Raw genomic sequence first — 27,661 nt, forward strand, 5'->3', positions numbered from 1 at the left:
CATCAGGGAAAAGCACTGTCAGAATCATATTTGAAAATGCTGAATCCTTACTAGTTTCCAATTAAATACAGTTCAGAACAGTATTTATGGTTACAAATCACAGCTGGAAACAGTCCATTCCAGCCGTTTATACTCAGTAACCTGAGCTCCCCAGACACCTTATGATTTTCTGAAGAAAGTCAACGGTGCTCTTGAATCACATAACTAACAGCTAAAAATTACACTGTTACATGCTAACTGCTGTCAGAAATTGAAGTGTCTCTGCAATCTCTGCTCTATCATATCTTGCTTCAAAATTTTGAGTTTAATCAATTGGGAATGGTTAAAAACTTGAAAAACATGCCAAATGACTGCTCAGAAGTAAAACTGGGATTACAAAAGAGCATATTTATTACCAACTCATTTACAATTAATGGAATTTATTAGTATTCCTTGAATTCTAACATCAAAATACAGGAACTGTGCCCTCTTGTAGTGGTATCTAACACAATAAACCTGTATTATAACTGGGGCTCAGAACATGAGTAAATTTTTCATATCTAATTCCAAAACATTAAACAGCAATTATAAAGTTTCTAGATACTTGAAAAAATATTAGGCTTCTCGCAACCAAAAAAAAAAACAAACCATGAAGCAAAAACATCATACTGACACATGCTTACCCCTCTTTCATGTCATTAATGGGAAGTGGAACTCTCCCTCCCCTGTCAAGGGCTGAAGTAATGTTTATAGCATTCAAGCGTTCTGGCTGCCATACGTTTTTCACTGCTCCAAGGAAGTCACCAAGAACTTCACTTGCTAACATTTCTTCTACATTCATATTCCTTATGAAGAATTCCGCTTGATATGGTAAAGGAAAATCTACTTGTGATGAAAAAGAGTGTTGCATTAAATAAAGGCTCCATAAATCCCAAAATAAATATTCACAATATCTGGAGTAGTGATATACGTAATACTACTTTAAACTGATACGCCTTTCCAAAAATCTTGTGTTTGAATTAGCTCATTTTGAACCTACTGTGATTATGTTTGATTCAATAGAGACTACCATTATCTGCTACTTGAGCTGAAAACATTCAGTTTTTTATAAAACAGGGAGATGCAGAAGCAGACTAGGGGAAAAGAGTCTCAGTTGGTAAAATTTCATTAAACAGATGTAATTATATTCATGCTAATTTGGGGATCAAAATCAATCTGCAGCAGCAATGCATTCCAACTCGTGACACTCCAGAATGTAAATGTGATAAAGAGAACTAATTTTAAGGTCCAAATGTCCATATATGCCATAACCTGCTGTTTTCTGATTCTGCCTACACAATTGTTCATTGCATAAGGCACACACAGAACTAAGAAAGCTAAACAACATGCAGAAAGAGTGAAATCCTTCATGTAAGGTCCCTTTGAAAAGATAAGGAAAATTTTGATTTAGAAGCAGTTCAATGAAAAACAAAGATGCAAACATTTTACTGAGCCAAAAAACCAGCCCTGAATGACAGAAATAATCTGGATTAAAAAAACAAAATTAATTAAAGCAGGAAAAATTCTCTTACTTGTCCCCTGTGGCCCTGCATTTGGCATGAACACCAGACAACTATTTTACAGTATTTATCTTCAAAAGCAGGAGCCCATAAGAGGGATTTGCCGATTCAGTTAAAAATACAACCAGCTATACTCTGTACATACCTTCTGCTGACATTATATTTATGATCAAATTGTGTCTTGCTGTTTCAAAGGTACGCCTGTTATAGGCAGTGATCTAGAGTGAAAAAAATAAGATTACAAAACAATGCAAAAATGAAAATTATATAAATGAAACATCAGTGAAAGTTAAATTAGCAACTTAGAAATAGTTATCTGCTTTAAGTACCTTGCCTTCTTATTTTGAAACCAAATCCCTAATATAAAATCTGAAAGGTAAGGTCACTAATGTAAAATTTGAAAGGTAAGGCAAATTTAATTAATGCAGTACTACCTTCAAGTCAGGATATTAGAATTCTCTTGACCAGTCTATACCTAAATACAATTAACAAGGGATATATGTAAAAATAATATATTTTGGTCTTGATAGAAGTGTTCTACCATACATGTGTACTCTTTCTGTTATCTTTAAGAACCACCATAAGGACAGATTAGGTTCTCCATTTCCCCATGCAGCCTCTAACCCCCCGCCATCAATACTGTAAGATCTAAATTCATCGATAGCTCCTAGGAAATAAACTACACAGCAAGGTTTTTTAAAGGAAAAAGTGTTGGGATGCCAGGAATTCTCATCTTTGAGACCACTATGTAGTTTTAGCTCTGGCCCCAGTGAAGTCTCACTCCATGAATGGATTAAAAAAATGCTCCAACACAAGTAGAAGTAGTTTTTAAGAAAATCTTGGAATCTCTAAATGTAGGGGAAGCAAAAACTAGAAGGTAGATGGAACATTGGTGACTCCTATTTTTTCAGACATACACCTTCATGAAAATATGCAAGGATACTAATCTAAAAGTTAAAATATCTAGGATACCTGAAATGCATGCAAGTAGTTACTTCTCAGTGGTGACTGTACTCCAAGGTTGTACTACGATTAAGTGCTCATTCGTAAGAAATGCAGAATGAGGCTGGATATCAGTATAATTATGTATTATATTTTCTACCTTTTTTATCCCTGCAAGGTGATAATCTTTCATGAAACAAACTGGAAAAGACTAATTTTCTTTCTAATTTTAGAATTCAGTTCACTCATTTCGAGAGCAAAGGAGAGGCAGAGGAGTGACAATAGTGACAGAAATATGTTGCTTCTCAGTGAAGAGAGCCACAAACTACTGTGACACTGACTATTAAATAAATAAAAGTAACAGATGTTACAGAAGCACTTCTTTAAGGGATTTGAATGAAAAGGAAAAATGCTTTGGAGTATCTACTGCAGATAGATACTGCAGATGTTTAAGTGGGGAGGGAAAAGATTACCCAACACAAACAGATCTTGTTTAATGTTACAATTTCATTATAAAATTAACAAAATAAATTTAAGATTTCTCTAGTCCTAATTCTGTTAATTTTTCAAAGCATTGCTTCAACAGCAGTTGAACCACTAGCACCCAGAAAATCAAACCCACTGGTCATACAAGCTCTGTACAGGATCAGGACAGTACCCAGCAGGGCTGCTGTGAGCCTGCACTCCAGCAGTGGGAGCTGCCAGTGTAGCCCACAAACCACACCAAGGAATGGCAGATAGCCTCTGTCCTGAATATTCATTCAAACACAAACTGTCATTGCACTGCTTTCAAATGAGCTTGAGCTCAAGAATGTTACCTGCTCTGCTGCAGTGCTATGCATAATGCTAGGCTCTCCTAATCATGAGGTCTCCTCCAGTTAAGTGACCACCCCATGACATCCCCTCAGGAATTATAACATGATGGAAGTTATATTCAGGCCAGGAATATGCAATCACTCCTCTTAGAGCACACTAGGAAGAGGATCAAATGTCATCTGCCCTCCTCACATACCACAAAATTAATTCAAAAGCCACATCTAAGACTGGAACTGCAAGGAACTATTTGTATGCTAGATAATCTGTACTTCAAATATGGCTTGGGGTCATGCTTAGAATGGAGGTCTCGATATAGATCCTAGAATATAAAGCACATGCCATTTAAAAACTGGCAATTTCAAATAATGGTTTACTCTACATAAAAATAAGCAAAGTCTGCAAGAACTTCTCCACATGATCGATTCTCAGATGTTATTAGTCCTGCTGAAATCACAACAGAATGATGTATAAAAAACTAAGTATGGGTGAAACTATCTGCAGTATAACTTAACATTCAGAGCTGTCATTCTTGAGAAAGAAAAACATCAAATGCAATTTAGAAAAAAATACTCATGAGGGTTTAAGAAAAATATACTGCTGAAGCAGCAAAATGGTTGGAGCAAATTAATGCGTAGATTTCTTAACACTGAACCACACAGTGTCTGATTCAGTCTGCTATGAAATACCTAGTGGAAAATACTGTCCCTTTTCCCTTTTGAATTGCTGCTCAATGAATAGTTAGTGCTTTTTGAACAGCTAACTCTCAAAACCACAGTTTTGTCATTGTTACACTCATAAGAATTAAATTCAAAAAACTGCTAACTAAAATAAAACCTATCAATAAACATGAGTAATGAACGAGGGGATATTTGATGAAAAATAATTGAAAAAAACCTCCAAAACAATCAAACCAAAAAAGCCAAGCAAATAAACAAAAAGAAACAAGCATAAAAACCCCACAACTGCTTATGAACACTTTCATCTAGTAGGGAAAAGTCTGACCCATATTTAGGTTGAATGTTACAAAGTTATGATTCAGTTATTCCTCAAGTACCATCTTTTACAAAGGTTTTTTGCTCTATATTTTGAATAAAATTTTAATTTTAATAGAAATCAACTATTCCAAAACAAGAGAGAACTTTTTGACAGTTCTGAACCTTACACTCTAAACCAAGATACATATTTTTGAACCTTTGAAAGCAAATACCTCAATGATGGTTGGCTTGCCCACATTTTCTACAGTTGGTGAGCCATATAGCACTCCATCACTGTATGGTGTCCTTTGTATATATCGTAGCCATCCAGGTCTGTCAGGATAACCCATTAAATTGGTATTAAATGTTATAGGATCATTACTTATCTCACCTAGATAAAAGAAATTATGTTAGAATTTACAAGAAAATGCTAAATGCTTTGATATTAATTTTTCAACTAGGAAATCTTATTCTGCTTTCATTTGCTTTCTCAACCTTTCTAAGAAGAAAAAACAATTAGAATTTGCAAACTTTAACCATATCAGAAATAAGTGAACCATCACTTAGCACTTACAGGTATTAAGAAACTCACACCTGGAAGGTGTAACCAACTGCAGACAATGTGCAGGTACTTACTAGAGTCTCGGCTGAATGTTCACTAACTAGTGAGTCTGATTTTCAGAGCTCAGTTCCACCTCAAATTCAAACATCTAACCTCCTTACAGACAAATGCACAAAGTCCTTTAATTCCCCCTCTCAATTTATTTATGTTTTTAATGATGGATCCAGGGCCTCAATGCACTGTTAACAGTGGCTGTGTAATCAATAATGCCTGAAAGCTTCTGTTAGCATTAGGATTCACATACAAGTCTTTGGCACCAAGAGCCTGGCAGTCAGTTTAATTTAGAGAACAAATTAATTCAAAAAAGGGTCAGACATTCCTGTGAACTGGAACCACTGATGGCTACTAAATACAGTGGTCCAGCTGAAATCTGTAAAAGCCTCTCAAGTCAAACCAGTACATCAGTTCTTGTGGTTTTTATTGATACTCTTAGAAGTGTCTGGATTTTGCTTCAGTTTATTTTAGCTTTTGTAAATTAAATCAGGCCTGTACACTACCAAATCCTCACCACCAAGGCAGCGTCCAGCTGAGGCACAGAACTCAAGTCAAACCCATTCTGAACCTGCAGAGACACCTCTGCCCTGCACTCCAGCTTGGCTTTGAGAGGGCAACAGCATTGCAGGACAAGTGATGAAAGAAGATAACAGCCAGACTGGCACAGAAAGCAGAAACCAAGCCCAGTGAAGAATGAACAGCTCTCATCTCCGCCAGAGAAGGACAAAGAGATTGAGATGTGTTGCCCAAAGGTAACTACTCTTCAGGCACATATTTACACATCTGATTGAATAAAATGAACCAGAACCAGACCAAACCACTATTTGGGTATAAAACAACTTCCCTCACAATTCTCTCAGGACATCTCAGTAATCTAATCTTGCAGTAAGAATCACAGAATTCAGAATTATGGAACATTCTGAGTTGGAAGGGACCCACATGGATCATGGAGTCCAACTCTTAAGTGCATGGTCCATACAGAGCTTGAACCCATAACCTGGCATTACTAGTACCCCACTCTAAACAAATTCCCAGCACCATAAATGATTTAGGGAAAATTCTGAATGCCACCTGTGAGACATTCTGGTTTGCCCTTCCTTCATCAAGGTAGGCTGTGGTCCAACTCAGCAGACAAAAAAAGAAGTACCATGACAACACCTGACCTCACAGTGTATTTCTGGCATAATCACAATTGTCTGTGGGAACAACAATTTCAACAGGATCTGAAACCAGATTCCTATTACCTTAGAATCATACAGATGTCAAGAGGCCGCAGCTGTAAGATAACGCATCATTAGTAAAATTTCCAAGCTCCTTCTACCTATGTACCAAAACTGAGAGAAAACTGGAACAGAGGGAAACTTCACTCTGCCAGTCACCATGACATAAATGAAGACTCGGGTATCTATGTCAGGAAAAACATACATTTTACAAAGAGAAGAAATTTTAAAAACATTTAGGTTTACTCACATTTACTCAGAATTTAACCAATGCTAGCAGAAGCTTATTTTTTCTTTAAAGTGAGTCTTAGTAATAGCACTCTTATATCAATTAAAAATTTATTAATGAAACAGGCTTTGATTATGTGTGCACTGTACATGGGTTTCCCCTATTCTTATATGAAAATACTCCTATTTATCTAAGCTGGATACATTTATTCCTTTTCATTGTTGATAAGCATGTGTGGCTGAATTCTCTCTCTCTTCCCACCCCCACCAGATGGCTTACACATATTCTAACCTGTGGTGACCAAGTTTTAGCTTTATTGTACGGCAAAACCATACTTCGGAAATCACAGCTCCTTGTCTAAAACCAATCTGCTTGCTAACATTAAACTGTTCCTAAATACATGAAGAAGGCTTAAGCCCAAGGACTATTTTTTAAAATAAAAGAAAACAGTATTATGAAGTCTCATATTTGATTTAATCTTATATTTTGTCTTATATTTATGACATGCTTTCAAACTGCTCCTTCACATAGCCTGATACATACTATGTCTGAAACAGTCACCAGACAAACAGCATTTTTAACAGACATAATATATTTCCACAATTTCATATTTAATGCAAAAGTGAAGGAACACTTCTTAATATCAGACATATATAATGTGTTACTACACCTTCCCAAATTAAGTACATTTTTTTCACAATATACAATTATATGCATCTTTTCACAAACAATCACAAACTAGAATATTTTAGAAGTGTAGGACTACACATTTTATTTCATTTGAAGATATTGCAATAGAAACTAAAACCTGTCTTGTTTATCTTATATGTTGAACCAAAAGGTATGCTAAATAGACTTCATTTTTTATAACAACATTTTCTTTGTATTTGCATATAATATGGAAAATCTTAGCATCTCATACCAGGCTTTGGGTAAGGAGGAAATTCCCCCTTAAAGTACTCTCTCTCCAAAACATGAACAAACAGAACTCCAGCAGAAGGGTATACATTCCGATCAGAGTGCACCTTAGACAGAATTGTGTACACTGAAAAGCAGAAGGAGAGAGAAGAGACAGAAAAAAGGCAAAAATGAGACATGCGCTAGTAAATTCATGCATTTCAACAGCAATGCAGGCATCTGGGAGAAGGAAAGCAACAAGTATTAGACACCTGTTAATAAGATTTTTAAAAGGTTACATAGATTTAAGAACAGAACACTGAGCAAACCCTCTCTTTGCCCAACAGGATCCTTTCCAAGAATGCAATAAACAAAACTTCCTATGTTAAGATTTCAGAAGTTGTATATGCTCTTTATTTTTTAAGTAATTTTAAAAAATGAGGAAGGCTCTTGTAATTTAATAGTTGCTTTATTTGTAATATTACATTAATAAAAGTACACTAAATGAATTATACAATCATGTTTGCCTGATATTTTACATAAAGAAAGCAAGAGAAATACAGAGGAACCTTACCAATTGACAGTTCTCATTCCCCACTGGATTTTTCAGTTCTTATGCAGAAAAGGACACAGCAAAAGGAATTCAGTTGCTTTTTAAGAGTTCTTAAAGCTAGACTTTCTCAGACCACCAGGGTAAAATACATCTCAAACTTCAGTTAAAGAGATCTTTACTGAAGATGTTGGGCTTGTAGAAGGGTAAAACAAAAGGACAAGGCTATTTATAGGCCAGTCAGGTAAAAGGTAAAACTTCTTCCAAACAAAAACAAAAGTGAAGCCATGTTTAAGAGGACTGAGGACCAAAAACCTAAAGAAAACCTAATTCAAAACAATCAGCATATGTAAAAACAGTAAGGTGTTTTACTTAGTACAAAATCCGTTGACAAGGGCATAGGTTTTTTATGTATAACCCATTTGATGCAGAACTACATACATATTTGAATGAATGAGAAGAATGAAGAAATTATTACAATACATTAGATGGATAAGAAGCCCCTTTACCAACAAGTTTCAAAATGTAAGTATAAACAGAGAATACTTTTTTAATAGGTGTTTCTCACGGTGTGTTAATAAGATTGATTGTAGTTTGTATTACAAATTTCATTACTACTGAATTTTAATTTAATGCCCTGAAAGAATTGATCATTACTAATAGATTTTGTCAGTGAGACAAAGATTACAAAAGTGGTAAAGATGGTAAGCCACAGATAACCACACACAGCCACCAGCCTTGCTTGCCAAACAGGAAAAAAAATCATGAGGAATCACATCTCCCAAAACAAATTATAGGCCACACAGCATGGAGGTGCTGGGAAGACAGACTCCAAAAGCTTCAGAGTCATTGTAGCAAACTCATAGGAACAAACTTGTAGGTCCCAGAGTGGCTAATTCCCACACTTGGGTCAACAAGCAGGACACATTTGAAATGTGGAGAAAACACAATTTTTTAATGCTGGTGTAATTTTTAAACCCTGGTATAATTTCTCCAGCCTTATAATTACACCAACTTTCTTACTTGAGATCTGCTTAAAAAGGCACCACTAATTAGGCATTAATCACAGGCATTCCAGCCCTTGCACCACGTACTCTGAGTGGAATCTCTCTCACCTAATTTTAGATGCCTACAGAAACAACATCCACCACTAAGTTAGTCAGGCTCCTTTTATAGTCAGTGGAGAAGAAACAGACACTTCTACGGGTTGATTGTTTTGATTTCTCCTGTAAAATGAGTTGAATCATGTCCTAGATTCCAGGCTACGCTGACTAGCTCTCCATGGACTGCAGAGGCATCTGAGAGGAGATGCAGACATCTGTAATGTAGACCTCCACATTTAGTTACATACTTTTCAAGCTTAATGTTGCAGAATGTATAGCTCTGGATATACTACTGATCACATTCCACAGCATTTGCTTTTTCCCGTATTTGAAAATCACTTTTAACACAGTACTGAACACAGCACCTTGCTAATAATTTTATCTTAGTGACAAAATTAAAATGATCCTGAAATTTGAATTGCTACAATTCTGTGTGGTTAATTACAGTCACAGTAATTTTCATTATGCAGACTTTTGTACAGTAAGATTGTTGATTTATTTATTTAAAATTAGTAAATTATTTTAAAAAACTCTGCAATCAATTCTGTGAATGAGTTGTAAACAGTACAAGGAAGTTAACTAATTTTCTTTAAAATATTTTCAAGAAAAGCTAAAAAAGTAACATTAATAGAACAGAAGAGCTAACAAAAATATGGTGGCTGGCTGAAAGTGCATCAAATAACCAGAAAAGTTCATTTTTCCATTTCTCACGCTTTTCCTCTACAATGAAAATCCATTTCAAACAGGAAGAACAGTGAAAAAGTAATGTGTATTTTTTCTCAGTAAGCCACTTTTTCAGAAAGAAACAAGCACAATAGAATCAACAGTTACTGAAAAAACCCATATAACACTTACTTTGTCTGCTATAGGAGACCTATTACCAACACTAAATGCCTGCTCATTCCTAGCAATGAGACATTCCCTGCTGCTGAAATAAGCAGGCCAGTAAGGATTTGATGAAAACATAAAACACCGATATTGGAGGAAGTCTAGAAACATCTCAGAAGAAAAATAAAACACAGAAACCTGTTTTATCTTGTAATGACAAACACATCATAATGAAACAGTATGGTGATTCAAAGCTCAAAAGTTCTTGCCCTCCTTGTCAGAGATGCCCTCCTTTTCCTCCAAGAAGTTTCTTCAAAACCAGAAGAGAAATGACGATTCTTCAGTCCACTACAGCTATCACTAGTGTGATAATGAAACAAGTGAAATAATGAAACAAGCACAATGCTACCTTTTTCACAAGCATTTAAACCCATGATTATTTTCCTGAGACTGGAGATGAATGTGTAATTATCATCTTGGGTGATCTAGGCTTAAAACTGAATATACTTAACAAATAGATACTAATCTAATACAGCAGACTGCCAGCTGTGAATTGTCTGGGCAAATTCCCTGTGGTAGATAAAAGCCTCAGGGACTGTGAAAAGCTTCTGCAAAACTAATCATGGGAAATTAAAAATCTTCATTACTTAGGATCACATCAGATCCCTGCTAAAATCAGCTACCTTGACAGCACTGCTTTCCTCTTTCTTGTTTCCAGATTGCTTAGAGGACTTTCTGTAGATCCCAAGATCTCCTTATAAGTCTTGAACATAGGCACAGCAAGGAATTCAGAAGGATTTTATCAGCCTGCATCCCAAAGCCTGTCACCAGAAACAGAAAACCCCCATCTCCAGAAATTTCAGAAGTTTCATCATGTTGGTTGCAGCCTGTATGTTGTGATCCTCAGGAAATAATTCACCTGGAAGTTGGTTTTTTTTCTAGAAATTTCAGTTGGTCCTCTCCCCACCGATATTCAGGAGATGGAGCACAATCCCAGAAATAACTTGATCTGGAGGCCAGTCCAGGTTGGCTGCCTAGATGAGCAATCAGTGCAAAGCTTCTTCACAGTATTTGACATGTACTTCCATAAATTACAGTAAAATAGTCTTTTTACATTCATGTGTGAGAAGACTTTTAAAAATTGTTACAGAGAAGTTATTGTATTAAGCAAACTGCAGAGGTACCTTCAAGCGACCAGCCACGATAAGAAAATGTGCAACATTAGGTATAAAGAGCCATTATTTCAAGCAAAGCTACAGGAACAGGAAAAGTCAGGGAAGACTAACAAGAACACGCAGGTGTGTGAATATTTGAAGATTGAAGAAATGTAAAGTTTTCCAAATTACTTACCTTAAAATAGCACCCTACTCCTAAAACAAGGACATGACTAGAAAAGCAAGAGTAATATTAAAAGCAGGTTTGCTTGAACCAACAGGGAATTTAAATTTACAACCTAAACTCACCATTCTTCTGAACAGCCTTTATTCTGCTGATAACATAACTGTGGGCTCGCTTAGTCGTCCAGTTAACAGTTCCATTATTGCCATCAGCAGAGCTTAGCAAAAAAGCTTTTCAGAATAAAACAAATGCAAAAAAATTAGTCAGATCAACAGACTTCCACAAACAATCTGATCAGATGGGATCAGACATCTTCTACACCACATTTTGGTTTTAGAACTTAGGAACCACAGGTCAAAAAACAGAGATACTTAGTTTGAGTATATAAATATATAATCATTTTTCTGACAATTACCTTTTTGACACCCATTTTTCTAAATAAGCTAAGTTCACACTAAATGCTTAAACCTCTGTAGACACTTCTGCCCATATAATTGTACTGATAACAAACATGAAGAAGAACATTTGCACCGGCAAAACCTCACACACAGGTAGAAATACAAAAAGAAGCTTTCACTGAAGTAGTATATTTTGGTCAAAGTAGGAAAAGTAATATAACCAAGCTTTGTTTTTATCATGATGTTTATATAGACACATGGGGTTGATTGCCTTGCAGGCATAACCAATAATCAATTTTGAAAAAAAGAACCCATTAAAAATGGCTGCCTACATCCCACACAACTAGAACACAGCTGGAAATCAGCTGGATAAATGCAGCTGAAGTTGGAAGTTTTAAATGCAGTGAGGAGCAAATGTTTGCTGGAGACAGAAAGTAGCTTTGGAGCTGCAGAAAGATTCCATCTCACTAGCAGCAGAGGTGCCTGAGAAAGCTCCGTCCTCACTTCCCATTTTTTGTTCCAGTTCTTCTGTGATGAATAATAGGTATACCAGCTGTACAGTTACATGTCAGCTGAAAGTGGAGAGGGAAGGAACTGCAGTCAGGTGCTAGGAAAGGGAAACTGGCTATGAGTAGATATTGTAATTTTGAAATAGTTTGGGAGCGAGAACTCATGTCAAACCCTGGATCAAAGATGATTTTTGATTAGCATCTTAATGTCCTGGTAAAAACAGCAAACCAGAAACCACAAGGAGCAGTACTTGTGTACAGATGCCTCAGTTTGCATGAAGAAATGAACACTTATTGGAAAACATGTACAGTACGTGAAAGAAGCCTAAACATCTGTGAAAGCTTTCAACCTGTTACACCAGGCACCTATTAAATCAGTGACAAGACATTCTCCAAACAGAATTCAGAGAGCCAAACAGATCTGGCTTAAGCAGTAATAAAGATACAACACATTCAATCTGTGCAAGTAAGACTGATATTTATTATTGTAATTTACATAAAACATCTAAAACTGAATTGAGGATGAAGTATAATTAAAAATTGCATTTTTAGTTTATTTCTTAAATGTAATAATTTTATTAATGCAATAATTACCATACCAACACAGTAACATTTCTAACAACTTTTTTCCTGCTGAATTGATCTGCATATATTGCAAGTCTTAATTCAATAACATCTTAGGGACTATGAAACTTAGTATTGCACAGGATTTTGTGTAAATTTAGTAATTCTTGAAAAACTCAAGAAATTCCTAAAAAGGTCAAATAAAGTTGTTCCATTATTCCAACAGGATGAGCTGGGCAATCAGAGGCTTGTCAGCTACAAACTAGCACCAGTACCAGACAAAACAATTAATATAAGATTAGATTACTGAATTATTAAATGGAGAATAGCATTAGAGCTATCACAGTTCTTGTCAAAATTATTATACTTATCACAATCCTTATTAAGGATTTAATGCATCCTTCTTAACACTTTTGGTGAGCCCACAAGTTTTTCCTGATAAAGACAGCAATAATGATGTTACCCTCAGCTATACAGCTTATCATCTAATACTTCAATTGAAAAAGTAGATACTAAATAATTTTAGTATATTTAAAGGCAATTTTTAAAAAAGGAAAAAAAAAAGATAAGTTCCACAATGTGTTTTTCAATATAAATTATCAGTAAGTGTCTTTGATTTGGGTTCCAAGTTGTGCTAGGTTTGGCTGTGTGGATTGAAGAAGTTACCCGTCTGCCTCACCATGCTATGCTACATTTCCCAGGAGAACTGGAAAAGTAACCACCATGTCTGTTTTCAGATCCTAGAGTTTATAGTGTGATGTTTTCATATATCTCACCATTGATTTGACTTCAAATTACACATGTGAAAAGCAAGAGAATAGGGCTGCTAAATAGTTAATTTGTTATATGAGCTTTCTAGTGGCTCCCACAGAATTCTGGCATTAGCCTTATATAATTGGGGTGAAGCGAAGAGAGGCCAGATAAGAGATGAGGAAGGAGACAAAGAATTACTTGTATGTATCAAATACACTGATAGAATTTGCAGGTAAAAACAAAGGCTACAAGTCTGCATTGTCTGGTAAAATGGTGATCAGTGATGTACAGTTCAATAGAATAAAATGTAACTGCACACCAGGAACAAAGGCAGCAGCCTGCCAAACACACAGTGTGAGTACACAATTCAGAGATGCTCAGCTTGGGTAACAACCTAGAGATGTAAGTCAGGTTGAACAGAGATTTCACCAGAACACTGGCTAGAGCAGCTGACACATAAACAGCAACATCAAGGAGGAACAGGCAGACTTTATTTTTGTACTTGACACAGATATGATCACTGTTCAAATGCTCTGTCTAGCAGAGCCTTCAAGAAGCAATTGACAACACAAGGAAGCCTCTGGGAACATCTGAATATGATTAAAGGATGACAAAAGAGACCTTATACTACAGAATACAGGGATTCAAGCCATGCATTTTATCAAAGAGACAGTTTAGAATTAATTTAATCAGCCTTGTACTCATGATGAAAAAAATATTAATAGTGTCAGGCTCTTCAGTCTGTTACACATGTTGCCACGCTTGCTGGAGAATCCACCACTACCTTCAACAGCAGGAGCAATTCATAGCTCTGTGCCTGGGACTTGAACATGCCCAGGTGAAGCACATCAGTTTTTTCTTCTTTTTCCAGTTATGTTTTCTTTTACCTATTCTTTAATTATAATTGTGTTGGTTATAAATAAAAATCACACTTATATTAATTTAGACTTTTTCCCCTTTTTAAAGTGTATTTGCACAATATTTAAAAACTGAATATTTAATAGAGAGGATACCCACAACAATTTCTGACCACATAACAATCAGAAAAGCGCCCAAGTATCATGGAATAACTTTACCTTCCCCATTCCTTCACTGCACTCTGACCTCCATACAGCATCCTCCACTTCTACCTATCCTCTTATTCCTTCTCTGAAGTAGGATCTCAGGCCCATCTCTCCCACTATTAAAGCAGCACATAGCCCCAGTTCTCAAACCCTGCCACTACCCTCCCTCCGACACCCTCCACCTTCCCCTGGAACCTGACATAAACACAGGCTTGTTATTTTGATGCCACAGACCAGGGCCTCGGGCCATGCTTACACTGCCCCTTACTCTCTTAGGGCACAACCCTGCTCCAAAAAGCTCCCCTTGCACTACTCTGCTGTATATCCCATCTGGCTCAGCCCTCCTTCCTGCAGCTGAGCTGGAAGTGCAGATCCATACACAGCACATTTTTCTGAAGGACTACTGAGAACCACACAGCAGAACATCTGGAAACCGACAATACAAGTTGAAGTGAAACATCTGTGAAGAGAGAACCATCTGCAGGGTGTTTTCTGCCACAGCTGAAATCAGAGCTTGTAGCCAGGCAGTTACTGAGGATCCACTGGTGTTCACACTGGATACTTGCCCAGTTGGTCACATCATCCATTAAAGAAGATAGAAGTTGCAGCACCCACCTACCCTCCTACTCCCCCAACTTTCATGCACTGTCCTTTTTCCTACTTTGTAGTACATAGTTATTCACTATTAATTTAAGGGGATTCTCTCAGTGGAAATCCACATTGAGACTGGGTATTTTCTAACCTTCTTCAACAAAAGCTACTATGCAAGAAACAGGAATTAATTTGTGTTAGCTCCCCATTGCAGATTGCTCAGGTCCCCCTACCTTTCATTTATTCATTCTTTAAAAGCCCAAATCAACCCCAGAAATGTTTCTTGGCTCCAACCTTATTCACCTTTGTTCAGCAGGCAATGGTTTTCTATATGTTCATGTGCTATCCATTGATTACTGTAACATCTGAACATTTATCCTAAATCATTCAAGTTAAGTAATTGAATAAAGCATTTGTCAGTCTCACTGTTAAACTTCAGCATTTGCATTCATGGGAGAACAAAACCCTCATGATTTATGAACAGTAGCATTTACCCACCACCATTCTCCCTCCTACTGCAGGCATGAAAAGAGAACCAAAAGAGAACCAAACTAGGTTAGCATTTCCATGAAGGTCAGGCCCATGGTGTAACCAAGGGGTATGACCAGACCACATGGTGACCTGCTATTCCAGGATGTCTCCTACACGTCTATCATCTTTTGATATGAACTACCAGGATATCCCTGCAATTCCATTCCAAAACTTTGAGGCGGCAATTGTTCTGAAAGACTAAGGAATTCAGAAAAGTCATTGATTTCAATATACTATAACTGCTCAGTAAGTTGCTCTTTCTAACTTATCATTTTCATAGCTTGGACTGTCACTAAAATAACCTACATTTAAAAGATATTTTGGTTGTTTGTGTTGCAACTGTAACAACATTTAGATACAGATTCAAATTCCTATGGAAGTAATCAAAACTAGCAACTCTCTCCTTTCCTCTACAAGACTGCCAAGGAAGGCACTCTACACTGATAGTGACTGTTGTAAATTTATCACTCTCTGTTCAGGAAGAATCTAAAAGCTCTTCAGAGAGTGAAAAAAACAGATACTCTTGTCTAGGTTTTAAATAAATTTTTCTTAGTTTGATTGGAAATAATCTTTCTTCTAAAAAAAGGGTTTTACCTTAGGGACTGCCATCCCTGCAGTACTTTAATGAAGTTCTAACCAAATCTAAAAACATTAAGGAGCAAAAACAAGCCTGTCTACACACTGAACAGTTATATCTTCTGTTATAAAGCTGACTTCCTATTGTCTGGCTTTAGGACCTCTCAGATGTCTCCATGCACCTATAAATAATGTGTTTCTGTAATGAAAAGGACATTAATGGAATGGCTACTTTTCTGCTCCTGTAATTACTTATTCAAGTAAGTACCTATTGACAGTAGATTGTATGTATTGCCCTGGCTCAGATTAGTAGTACAGGCAGCATCTTCACAGGCAGACAGATATCCAGAGGCTCTCAAGGAAACCTGCTTCTCTGCCCTTATGATGGCACCTACAACAGGAAAAAGGGCAGGTGTGCTGTGGTGTTAGTCTGAAAACACCAGACCATCTGTGAAATGTTCTGCCTCCTTGCACAGGGTGCAGCTTAGCAGAGGAGTGCAGCCAAGAGCACTTTTGTTGTCAACAGCAGGACAAGTGCAGGGATCTAGTTCAGCCTCCTGGATCCCCACCCCAGCCAGTGATTTCACAGCTGTTTTAAATGGGCATGTCTGCAGCCCTGCTCAAAGGGGGCATTCCCAGCACATTCTTCATCACCCAGCACACACGAGTGGAAATGATCCCATACCAGTTCTGGGCAGTACATACATTTCAGTGGATTATTTTTGTGGGTCGACCAGTTTTATGCCAGATGACCCAATCCACGGTATCAGTGTACGAGTTATTTATCACCAAGGGAAGCAGCAAATAATCCCTAGCTGTGCAAGGGCTGGAGAATGCATTCTGGCAGCACTGCAGCCTTATAACAAATTAATGTGACCACATAACCACAGCTTGCAAAGTGAGAACTAATGAGCTTCTTCCTCATTTTGACCCCTTTATAAGGAAAGGAGAATACAACTCCATTGCTCTACAGCTCTCTATTCCTGGGATGAAACAGGGGTTCCAGGGACAACATAGGCACTGACAATTAACTCTAAGTGCAGAAATACAGAGCAAAACCACTGGCCACAGTCACTCAAACAATGTTTTGATAACCACCCTCTCTGCAGATACACAACATGGGGGCAACTCAATGCACTGCCAAACTGATGACAGACAGCTCTACTAGTGTAATTTAGCAAACTTCTAGGAAGTCAGTTACTATAAAGCTAGAGTCAAAGAACACCTAACTAGTTTCTAGAAGAAATGCTTAATCCTGTATATCACTTCTCACAGTGAAGTCCCATGTTTTCCTAGCAGTGGAGCATCATCAGCTTGCATTTGAGATTCAGTACTCAATTTGAGTACTATACAAGATGCCCTAGGAGCAACTGAAATCACTCTTTCAACCTTAAAATTCTTAATTCTCGTGAAACCCCTGGGTGTTGAAATAATGCTTTGCTTCAAGGAGGATAGGGAGAAGTGAGAGGTAGACAACACTTCTAACAGCAGCTATTCTCCTCCAGAAAGCCTTTTTCAAAGATTTTTAAGAAATGCAAAAAGCGTAAGTCAACTTTCTACTGTAGATGAAGTGCCACACCACAAATGGGAAAAACGAATCCATATCAGCTGGGGAGAACTAAAAGAAATCTATTTACAAGTCCCATGCTACTTCTCATGTGCCGTTTTGTCTGAAAGACGTCTCTTGCCTTGTTAAGTAATGCTGCACTACTGTAGAATTTACTTGAGGTCAGGATTCAAAAGAATGGATTTTCATGCTGGGCAATGGCTCATCTTGGAGCCAGTAGATGAGGCTGGAAGTTCTTTACTTAGGGAGAATAGAAGGGAGCTCAATGAGCTCCTGGGACAGCTTCATTCAGATCAGGAACATACTACAAATCTCCACCTTGCCGAAGAATAAATTTAATACAGAGATATCTCTTAAAAGAATGTAACTGAACTAAAGTTCATGCCTTCTTTTTTACATCAGTTTCAAACCATGTATTCTTCAGTTTTAACTAATGAAATCTTACTGAGCCAACCTTAGAAAGGTCTAAGTGGAAAAGTTAGCATGAAAAAACCTTAAGACTCGTTCCCTTACCATGTAACCTGGAAGGGACTTGTGGATTAAGCTCACAACTCAGTTTCTATAAGATCATTTAGTTGACCTTTTTAAAATACATTATTTCAGTTGATACTGAAAGCTTATTCTAATTGTCCCTTCTTGCTTGGTTGCTATCCCACAATCAGTCATGGAGGGGAAGGTAGAAGAGGTAGGAAAAATTTCCACATAAGGGGAAAGCAGAGTCTTGCATCTAACAAATGAACTTTTATCCTCACATTGAGCAACTTCACACTTAAGTTCTTACCACATCTTTAATATATCCAGTGCCTCACGTCAATTCTGCTGCCAATAACTTATGACAAGTATGGTCGTAAAAGAAGTACTAGGAGGGTACCTAGATACTATTCAAGAGAATACAGAGTAGACTGCACGCAGATAACACACCACAGACCTCTCAGAACTCAAAAGAACCCAAATGGATTACTTGCTGTTAAGTTACTCTTGGGGTAACAAGTCTCACAAAGGCAGCCCTGTGGCTGGGCTGCCATTAAGTGTTGGCTGTTTGATGTATTTCACTGTGAAGAGCCTTGTGGTTGAAAAACCTGACTATTAAAGCTATTATTTAGCTCTTACGGACCAGGATCAAGACTCTTCCTGAATTCCTAATTCTGGCCCGGTTGGACTAAGTGGTCAAGAGGGCAATTAAGGGAGAAGAGGGGCAACACAAAAGACACCCCCGTACCCACGAGAGCCCGTCCCTCTCGTCAGGCACCAGGTCGGGGGAGCTGAGGAGCGCAGCGGGCCCAGTCGCCGGGAGCGGAGCCTCCCACCCCATCCAGCGGCTCTGAGCCAGGCCTGGCTCCCGGGCCACCCCCGGCACTCCCGCTCCGGCCTCACCCACCGCCCCCGGGCCCCTCAGCGCGGGCCCCGCCGCGCTCGACCGCGCCCGCCGTGCCGGGAGGGGCTGTGGCGCTCCGGGGGCGGGGAGCGCAGGCCGCCATCCCTGCGCCGCCTGTGGAGCGTCCTCCGGGAGCCGCCGGAGCCGCGGCACGGGGGGATGCTGGGACAGCCGGGCCCCGCACTGACAGGGGGCACGGGGCAGCGGGAACCGGGCGCGCAGCGAGCCGCAGCCGGAGGGCGAGGCGGGGGAGCGGCTCCGCCGGGAGGGGACGCGAAGCCCGAGCAGAGGGGACACCGCGGCACAAGCCGGCAGCCCGCCACCGCTCGCCGAGGGAGACGCGCCGTGACCGACCTGTCAGCAGTAGCGTGGTGAGGGCGCTGTGCGGCCACGGCCCCGCCGCGCAGCACCGCATCGCTCCCCACTCCTCCGCCGGCTGCTGCCGACACCACCGCCGCCGCATCCTCTACGCCGCCTAGTACCGCTACTCCGGCCGCCGCTGCCGCCTCGCCCCACGGCGGCCGCAGCATCCTCCCCTTCCCGCCCCGCTCCTCCCCGCCCCGCCCCGGTGGCCGTCGCCAGGCAGCGCGGCCGGGAAATGCCGGGCATGCCGGGAGGAGCCTCTCGCCGCCATGGCGGGGTGGGCGCGGGGAGGGGAGCCGCTCGGTGCGGGCTCCGCAGGGACCGGGCTCCGCGGGACACAGTGCCCCTCAGGGCAGGGCAGAGCGGCTGTGGCCCCTGGCCGGGGCTGCCCTGTCCTGTCCTGCCCCGCCCTGCCGTGCCCCGCGGTGCAGATGTGGCGGGACGAAGCCCTGGTGCCCCGGGCAGAGGGCAAGGCAGTGGCTGAGGTGCCTCGCCCAGCCCGGCCTAGGAGTCCTTGGAGACTCGGCAGGGCAGGGCAGCATCCCGCACCTCACAGGCTGGCCTGGTGCACATGAGTGTGCTATGCTCTGGGCAAACATCGTGGCGAAAGCCCTTGCAGCAGCAACTTTTGAACACCTTATCCCATCAGACTGGAGGGGAAAAGGGTCAGAAAGATGATTATGAGTCTGGAGCATCTCTCTTCTGGGGAGATTGCAGGAACTGGGCCTCTTCAGTCTGCAGAAGACTTAAGAGGGATCTCATCAATGCATATAAATATCTCAAAGGTGGGTGCCAAGAGGATGGTGTCACGCTCTTTTCAGTGGTGCCCAGCTAGAAATTAAAACACAAGAAGTTTTACCTCAGCACAAGCAAGAACTTTACACTGAGGCAGCAGAGCACTGCAACAGGCTGCACACAGAGGTTATGGGCTTCCCCTCTCTAGAGATGTTCAAAACCCACCTGGACACATTCCTGTGTGACCTCTGCTAGATGACTTTGCCTTGGCAGGGAGTTGGACTGGATGATCTCCAGGTCTTCCAACAGTAACAATTCTGTGACTGTGATACCAGCAGTAGGACAGGACACCTTGCAGGCTTGCCTGGTGCACAGAGATGTGGTGTGCTCTTGGAGAACATCACAGCAAAAGCTCTTGCAACTGCAGTTTTCTGAACAACTTACCCTATTTTAATCCTATATCCTTACTCTACACTTACTGCTGACTTACTGCTGAGTGTTCAGCAGCTGTTCCTGCAGCTGGTGGAGTTGTGAGTGGGGTGTCTGGAGGAGTTGGTTGGCATCCCAGCTCCAGGCTCACCTGTGTATGGAGGTGTGTGTCCAATTTCCTGTGTTTCCAAATCTGATCATTCATTCCATGCTGTCTCACTTCCACTATCTGCATTATCTGCTTTTGGACTCATTATTGATTTTTGACTGACATTTAATGTCTGTGCCCATAGCCCAAAAGCTGTGGCAGTCTTTGCTGAGCTGTGAAAGCAAATCTTCCTGTGGAGGATGAAAGAATATTGTCAAATGCACTTCTTGGCAATGGTGATGTATTTTGAGAGTAGGTGTATGTATATGTCATATATAACTGCTTTAGACACAGTGCTATGTAAATACTGCATTTTCTTTTGGGGAGCTACTCTCTCTCAGCTTTCTGAATGGTTAAGAGTACTCCCTGTACTAGAACTACATATTCCTGTACATACTATAAGCAACAAAAGCCCCATCTCAACAAATAGATCAGTTTTTACTTTTATTTTCCAATTCTAGTGGACTGTCATGTTTGCTATTTGAAAATTGCAATGTCTTCCATTATCCATGGAAATAACCTTCCTTCTTTTTGCATAGAGAATTTTGATTTCTCATGAAATTTCATAAGCATTTCCACTCTAGCAAGTCAAATATATTTGAAAAAATTGTATGCTTTTGAGATTTGGAAGAAAGAAATATAATCTTTCTTATTCAAATTGTATTGACCTCACTGAACTCTTTATAAGCTGGGGAAAAAAGACAACTGTGGAAGACTTTGCCCTATCCGGCTTTAGTCTTGTTACAGATCTAAATTTCCATTAATCCATCTCATGAAGGGGAACTTTACATAGCAAGAGGCTCTTCAATATAAATATTTTACCTGATATTAAGATGCAAAATACTCTGGTGTTTTAGTCAGCAAGCTCATTCTCCTGTATAAAAGGACTTTTTTCTTCTCGTTCCACAGAGACTTTCAGAATATATTTAAATTTTAATTTGGCTACAAAGGTATTTAAGAGCAGAAATTACACTGCTTCCCTTTCCTGTGCCTAGAAATACTCTTCTGTTTCATCGCACTTTATGATTTTGAGTAGGCCTGTTTCCTCTCTGAAAATAATGTGATTTTTTTGCTCATTCCATTATGTAAGTATAGAAAGTCATAGAGAGACAACTATGCTGTAAGAATGTCAGCCAGCTCACCCTATGATGGCAATGTTTAGACTAACAAGTCTATATAATATACTGGTATCTTTCCAACAATAATTTTTATGCTAGCGAAGTGTCTGACGTTTGTAAACATCTGTACTATCACCAGCTTATTAATTACCATTTTCTTTCCAAGTACTGCATGTTGAAATGTTACATGCTATAAAACAGTCAACATATTTTTAATGTAGTAGCAGCACTGTAATAGTGTTCAGTGCTTTGCCACCTTTGCCTAGAAAGATGGCTCTCTTTATCTAAAACATATTTGTGAGATGTCCTGCCTGAGAAGAAAAGGTTATGTGTCATGGACATGGAAAGAAGTGCCACAAAAGCCTGCCTTGTCCCATGGCTTCCTTCCTGGCAGCACCTGTATGTGGGTGGGTGTGGACATACCTTTTTATCTCCCACAGGTAACTCCAGTCGCACAAGCTTTCCTGCTGCCAAAAAACTACAGTAATTTCATGATTATAAGCCGCACTGAGTATAAGTCGCACTTCTGGGTGCCAGCAACTTTTCATTCTTTGTCCATACATACGCCGCACCTGATTATAAGCCGCACGTTACAATACAGAGTGTGATAAAAGGTATCTATTCTATCACCATCTGTTGAGGGTGGGGGCAGTGATCCTTATCTCAACGGCAGATATTCTGCTAATGGGCCATCCATTGAAACCAGGCTGGGCATTGTTCTTTATCTTTTCACAACCCATCCTTCCTCCAGGGAGTCATTTTCTGCTAATGGCCCATTGAGTCCCACTGGGTGACTGATAAAATTACTGCATCCCATTAAAAGTTGCTCCAGCCAGGGGGAAGAGCCCAGCATTTCTTACCAAAATAAAAACAGAGGTTTTGGGACACTAAGGTAGCTCCTTTCTCCACTGGACTCCAGAGGAAAACCGGATTTCTCCATATCACCACTGGACCTCCGGAGGGAAACTGCACCTTCTACAGGAGCACTGCTTCAACTGAATCACATCTGTCACTGCAGGAGGATGCAGCCACCATTTAATGGGACTGCTACCAACACCCTGCCTGACGGGGTGTCAGGTTGTGCTCTGACTTTGTCAGGGTTTGGAGTTTGTTTCTTTGTAGTACTGTATTTCTATTTTAATTTCCTTAGTAAAGAACTGTTATTCCTAATTCCCATATTTTTGCCTGAATGCCCCTTGATTTCAAAATTATAATAATTTGGAGGGAGGGAGTTTCCATTCTCCATTTCAAAGAGAAGCTCCTGCCTTTCTCAGCAGACACCTGTCCTCCAAACTAAAACAGCAACTTTCCATTCTTTGTCCATATATAAGCCGCACCTGATTATAAGCCGCACTTTGGGTTCGGACCAAAATTTTAGTCAAAATGGTGCGGCTTATAATCATGAAATTACTGTGCATGGAACAAATCCCACTCAACCCCACAATAATGTGGATGCAAATCATGGGAACGAACAAGCCCATCCTCAAATACAACATTTTCTGCAAAGGAGAAAAGATCACCCGAGCAGGGATGCTCGATACTGGTGCTGATGTTACCATCATTGCTCGCTCGGAATGGCCAGCAAACTGGACATTGCAACTGGTGGCAGGCATGATCTCAGGCATTGGTGGTGTCGCTGTGTCAATGCAGAGCAAGCACAATGCCATCATTGAAGGCCCTGAAGGCAAGCTGGCAACCATCCGTCTGTTCGTGGTAAGGGCCCCTATCACCCTATGGGGCAGGGATTCCCTATCCCAATGGGGAGCTTCTTTCAGAGTTCATTGCTGGGATTTTTAATTGGGACCATTGTTGAATGTGCACTTCCCGAGACTCCATGCCTTACCTGGAAAAGTGATCTGCCTTTATGGACAGAACAGTGGTCCCTTTCTAAGGTCAAATTACGCGTGCTGCACACCCTGGTACAAGAACAACTTGCCAAAGGCCACCTCACTGAAACTACAAGCCCTTGGAATTCTCCAGTCTTTTTTCTGCGAAAACCTGGGACCAACAAGTGGAGACTTCTCCATGACCTTCGCAAGATAAATAATATCATTGAGGAAATGGGTCCCCTTCAACCTGGCCTGCCTTCACCATCAATGCTGCCTCGAGATTGGACTCTTGTTGTCACTGACGTCAAGGACTGTTTCTTCAGCATTCCACTGCACCCTCAAGATGCACCACGTTTCGCCTTCCCTCTCTTAACAGAGAGGCTCCCCTTAAAAGGTACCACTGGCTTTTCCTCCCTCAAGGACTTAAAAATTGCCCCACCATTTGCCAATGGTATGTGGCTCACATCCTCTCTCCTGTTCGAGAAGCATTCCCTGATGCAATCATATACCACTACATGGACGACATACTGATTTGTGCATCAGACAAGACTTACCTAGACAAAGCAGTCACTTCCACCATCGAAACCATACAAAAGGCAGGATTTGAAATTCGGGAAGGCAAAGTACAGTATACCAGCCCGTGGAAATACCTTGGACTCCAGATCCGTGAAAGAACCATTGTTCACCAGCAGCTCACCATTTGAGATGACCCAAGGACCCTGAGAGACCTACAGAGTCTGTGCGGATCCATCAGCTGGATACACCTCCTTCTGGGAATCACTACAGAAGACCTTGCTCCTCTGTTCAACCTCCTCTGTGGCAACAAGGACCTGAACTCTCCACACATCATCACACCTGAAGTCAGAGAAGCCATCACCAAGGTCCAAGAAACCCTGTCCTCACATGAAGCCCATTGCTACAAGCCCAGTCTGCCTTTCCAGTTTGCCATCCTGGGAAAGGCCCCTCATTTCCATGGACTGATTTTTCAATGGGACTCTCAACTCACAGACCCTCTGTTAATCCTTGAATGGGTTTTCACAAGCAACCAGCCCACAAAAACAATTACTACATTTCAAGAAATCATGGCACACCTGATCAGAAAAGCCAGAACTCACCTCTTCTCTCTTGCGGGGTGTGAGTTCACCTGCATTTATCTGCCACTCACCTCTGGAGATCTGGAGCACTTGCTCCAAACCAGTGAAAGTGTCCAGTTTGCCCTAGAGAGTTACACAGGTCAAATTTCCATCCATTTACTAAAACACAAACTTTTCAATCATACTGCAGTTTTTCATTTAGTCTCAAAGTTAGTCCAAAGCAGAGCACCCCTCAAAGCTCTGACTGTTTTCACAGATGGCTCAGGCTCCTCTCACAAATCTGTAATGACTTGGAAAGATCTCAAAACTCAAAAACGGGAATCTGATGTCCAGATAGTGGACATGTCCACACAGATTGTCGAGCTGGCAGCTGTTGTCAGAGCTTTTGAGAAATTCAAAGACAAACCCTTTAATCTGGTTATAGATTCTGCCTATGATGCTGGTATAGCCATGAGGGCAGAACACACTTTCATCAAAGAAGTTTCCAATCCCAAATTACACCAATTGATTTCTGAATTGACTCAATTGATTTCTAGCAGAAAACAACCCTACCATCTTATGCATGTGAGATCACACACTGATCTCCCCGGTTTCATCACAGAAGGAAACCAGAAAGCAGATGCACTGGCCATGCCAGCTCAATCTGCAGATGTTCCTGACATATTTGCCTAGGCAAAGCTGTCGCATGCATTCTTTCACCAAAATATACCTGCTGTCATCAGAATGTTCAAACTCTCAAAAGATCAGGTGTTGGAGGGTGAGGGTGGTCCCTGACAATGCTTTTTAGGGTTCAGTGTTCTTCTGATATCAGGGTAGGAATGGCTAAAATAAGTGAAGAGCAGGTGCAACGGCCTCGAGTAGTAACATAAAGAACTTTAATAATGGTGAAAACAAATGTGGGACAAGGCCCAAAAATCCAAACACAGATTATGTCTCTACAGGGGTCGATAGCCAAGGACAAAAGATGTGGGGTGGTCCAGGGTATAAAAGGGAAGCAGGAAAGGAGGTGGAGTCAAGGTCAGGGTCCAATGGGTAGAGGAGAAGGTGGTGCAGAGGTGGGGTTAGGGAAGGTAGGGACCCATGGGAAAACGAGGAATGGGGAACATTCTGGAACTGGGAGTGGTAACGATAACTGGGAAATGAGGGTCGGGAGTATTTATGAGACATTAACATGGGCGATCCCATAACGCCTTGGAACTTTTTTCTTCGGGATTGCCACAACTTAACTGATGCCTGCCAGTGACAAGTGTTAGGGTACAGGTGTTGCTCAGTGATGACTCCCACATCTCCCCCTTTTTGTTTAACTAAAAATAGAACTAAATGATTTTTGTAAAACAGTGTAAAAACATCCAAACAGAAAAGGAACAACTAACAGTATGACAACAACAATTAGAAATATAAATTACCCAGTTTTCATAACAGACAGCAACCACCCTTTGATTCCCCAACTTTTAAAGGGTCCATTAAACCAATCTGTGTCATCATTAATTTGTAACTCTTTGACTTCTTCTTTAAGGACTTGAATACTTTTGTATATAGACTCACTATGGTCTGAAAGGTTCATGCAGCGCATGCCTTCAAAGTCTTGGCATCCATGTCCTTGTGCCAACAGCAAAAAATCTATGGCAGCTCTGTTTTGTAATGTTGCGTGTCTTATGCTGTCCACATCTGTTAAAAGATCACTTAGAGCAATAGAAGTAGAGTTGGTTTGTTTACTTAACCAACATCCCAATCTTCCTTTTTTACCCTCTTTTCAATGCCATCAGGCCCCACATTGGGTGCCAGATCTGTCCTGGTTTGGAGGACAGGTAGTGCCAAGAAAAAGGCAGGAGCTCCTTCTGAAATGGAGAGTGAAAATCCCCTCCCTCCAATTAATTATAATTTTGCAATTAAGGGGCTCTCAGGCAAAGATGGATTTAGAAATATCAGTTCTTTACTAATATATCTACAAGACAAACAAAAACAACATCAACTATGAAAATCAGTGACAAAACAGAACAAAATTCAGTCCCGCTCCCTTTTCCAGTTGCCGACACTCTTCTCCTCCGCACGGTCCCAGTGGAGAGCAGGGCAGCAGCAGGCGGGAGCAGGGAGGTGGAGGCGGCTGGGCTGTGTCCCAAATGGGAGAAGGGTGGAGGACCCGTTTGGGTCCCAGTGCTCAGCGCTGTTCTCAGAGGCAGGAGGCTGTAGTGGAGCAGGGTGCAGGGCAAATCCGACCGCAGAGAATCTCACTCCTCCGCTTTCCGACGGTGAGTGTCCCCCCAAGAGCACAATTAGCTCTCTCCCCACCTTCCTCCCACCCTGCCCTTTTGTCCTGAGTGATTAAAGCTGGAGGAGCTGGCAGACTTCCTTAGCATGATGATGGGAAAAATTCTCCACAGAGGAGGAAGAGTAAGGGAACAAAACCCCCCAACACCCAACGCTGTATTGAAACTCATTAAAAGGGGACAGTTTACTGCATTTACTTTGTCAAGGAGAAGATGTGACTTCTAGCAGTACAAGAGTTTTTAGCTAAAACTATTTAATTCCAGAGTATAAACCCCTCATTTTTCAGGTGTAAAAAAGTGACAATTACTTTTTCCCCATGCAGTCTGCAGATTTCGAAGGTTTATTTTGTTCAGACACATTAGGAGGCTGATTTCGTGCAGAAGAAGTGTAACCCAATCCATTTGCCTCTTTCTTTTAGAGCACAGGTTCTTCCAGCTTGATCTTTATAGTTACTGAATGCTTGCAAGTGTTTGATATTTCTGGAGATCAACCCACCTAAACAAAAGAAAAAAGGGCAGTCTTTTTTTTTTTTCCTCCCTTTTTTTTAGGCACTCTGTGAGAAAAATATTTAGCTATTGTTGTATAGTTTTCAGTAAGGTTACCGAGTCAACTCAATTCTTGTTCCAGTTTGCAAGTCCTGAGGAGTTTATAATACCACTTTTCATTGCATTCCGAGGAGTTTTATTTCTTTTGTACTT

The 27,661-nt window shown here is 40.6% G+C and overlaps 1 protein-coding gene across 11 annotated transcripts in view; it reads right to left on the reverse strand.

Moving 5' to 3' along the window:
• The window catches only part of SGCE (sarcoglycan epsilon), a 32,755-nt gene extending 13,235 nt beyond the window's left edge, over positions 1 to 19,520 (reverse strand). For 4 of the 11 annotated variants that reach the window (XM_042779332.1, XM_042779335.1, XM_042779329.1 and 1 more), the window contains exons 1-6: positions 19,334 to 19,518; positions 11,177 to 11,281; positions 7,258 to 7,380; positions 4,504 to 4,661; positions 1,684 to 1,756; positions 663 to 864 (exon numbers count right to left, since the gene is read on the reverse strand). In XM_042779332.1, the coding sequence (XP_042635266.1) occupies positions 663 to 864; positions 1,684 to 1,756; positions 4,504 to 4,661; positions 7,258 to 7,380; positions 11,177 to 11,281; positions 19,334 to 19,442 (770 nt within the window). In that variant the 5' untranslated portion in view covers positions 19,443 to 19,518. Of the gene's footprint in view, positions 1 to 662; positions 865 to 1,683; positions 1,757 to 4,503; positions 4,662 to 7,257; positions 7,381 to 11,176; positions 11,282 to 19,333 lie in introns of all 11 variants that reach the window. The other 7 variants (XM_042779333.1, XM_033061497.2, XM_042779330.1 and 4 more) reach the window with 7 other exon arrangements.
• Between the last annotated feature and the right edge of the window lie 8,141 nt (positions 19,521 to 27,661).

This window comes from Catharus ustulatus, chromosome 1 (assembly GCF_009819885.2).
Source record: "Catharus ustulatus isolate bCatUst1 chromosome 1, bCatUst1.pri.v2, whole genome shotgun sequence".
Classification (NCBI taxonomy): Eukaryota; Metazoa; Chordata; class Aves; order Passeriformes; family Turdidae; genus Catharus; species Catharus ustulatus.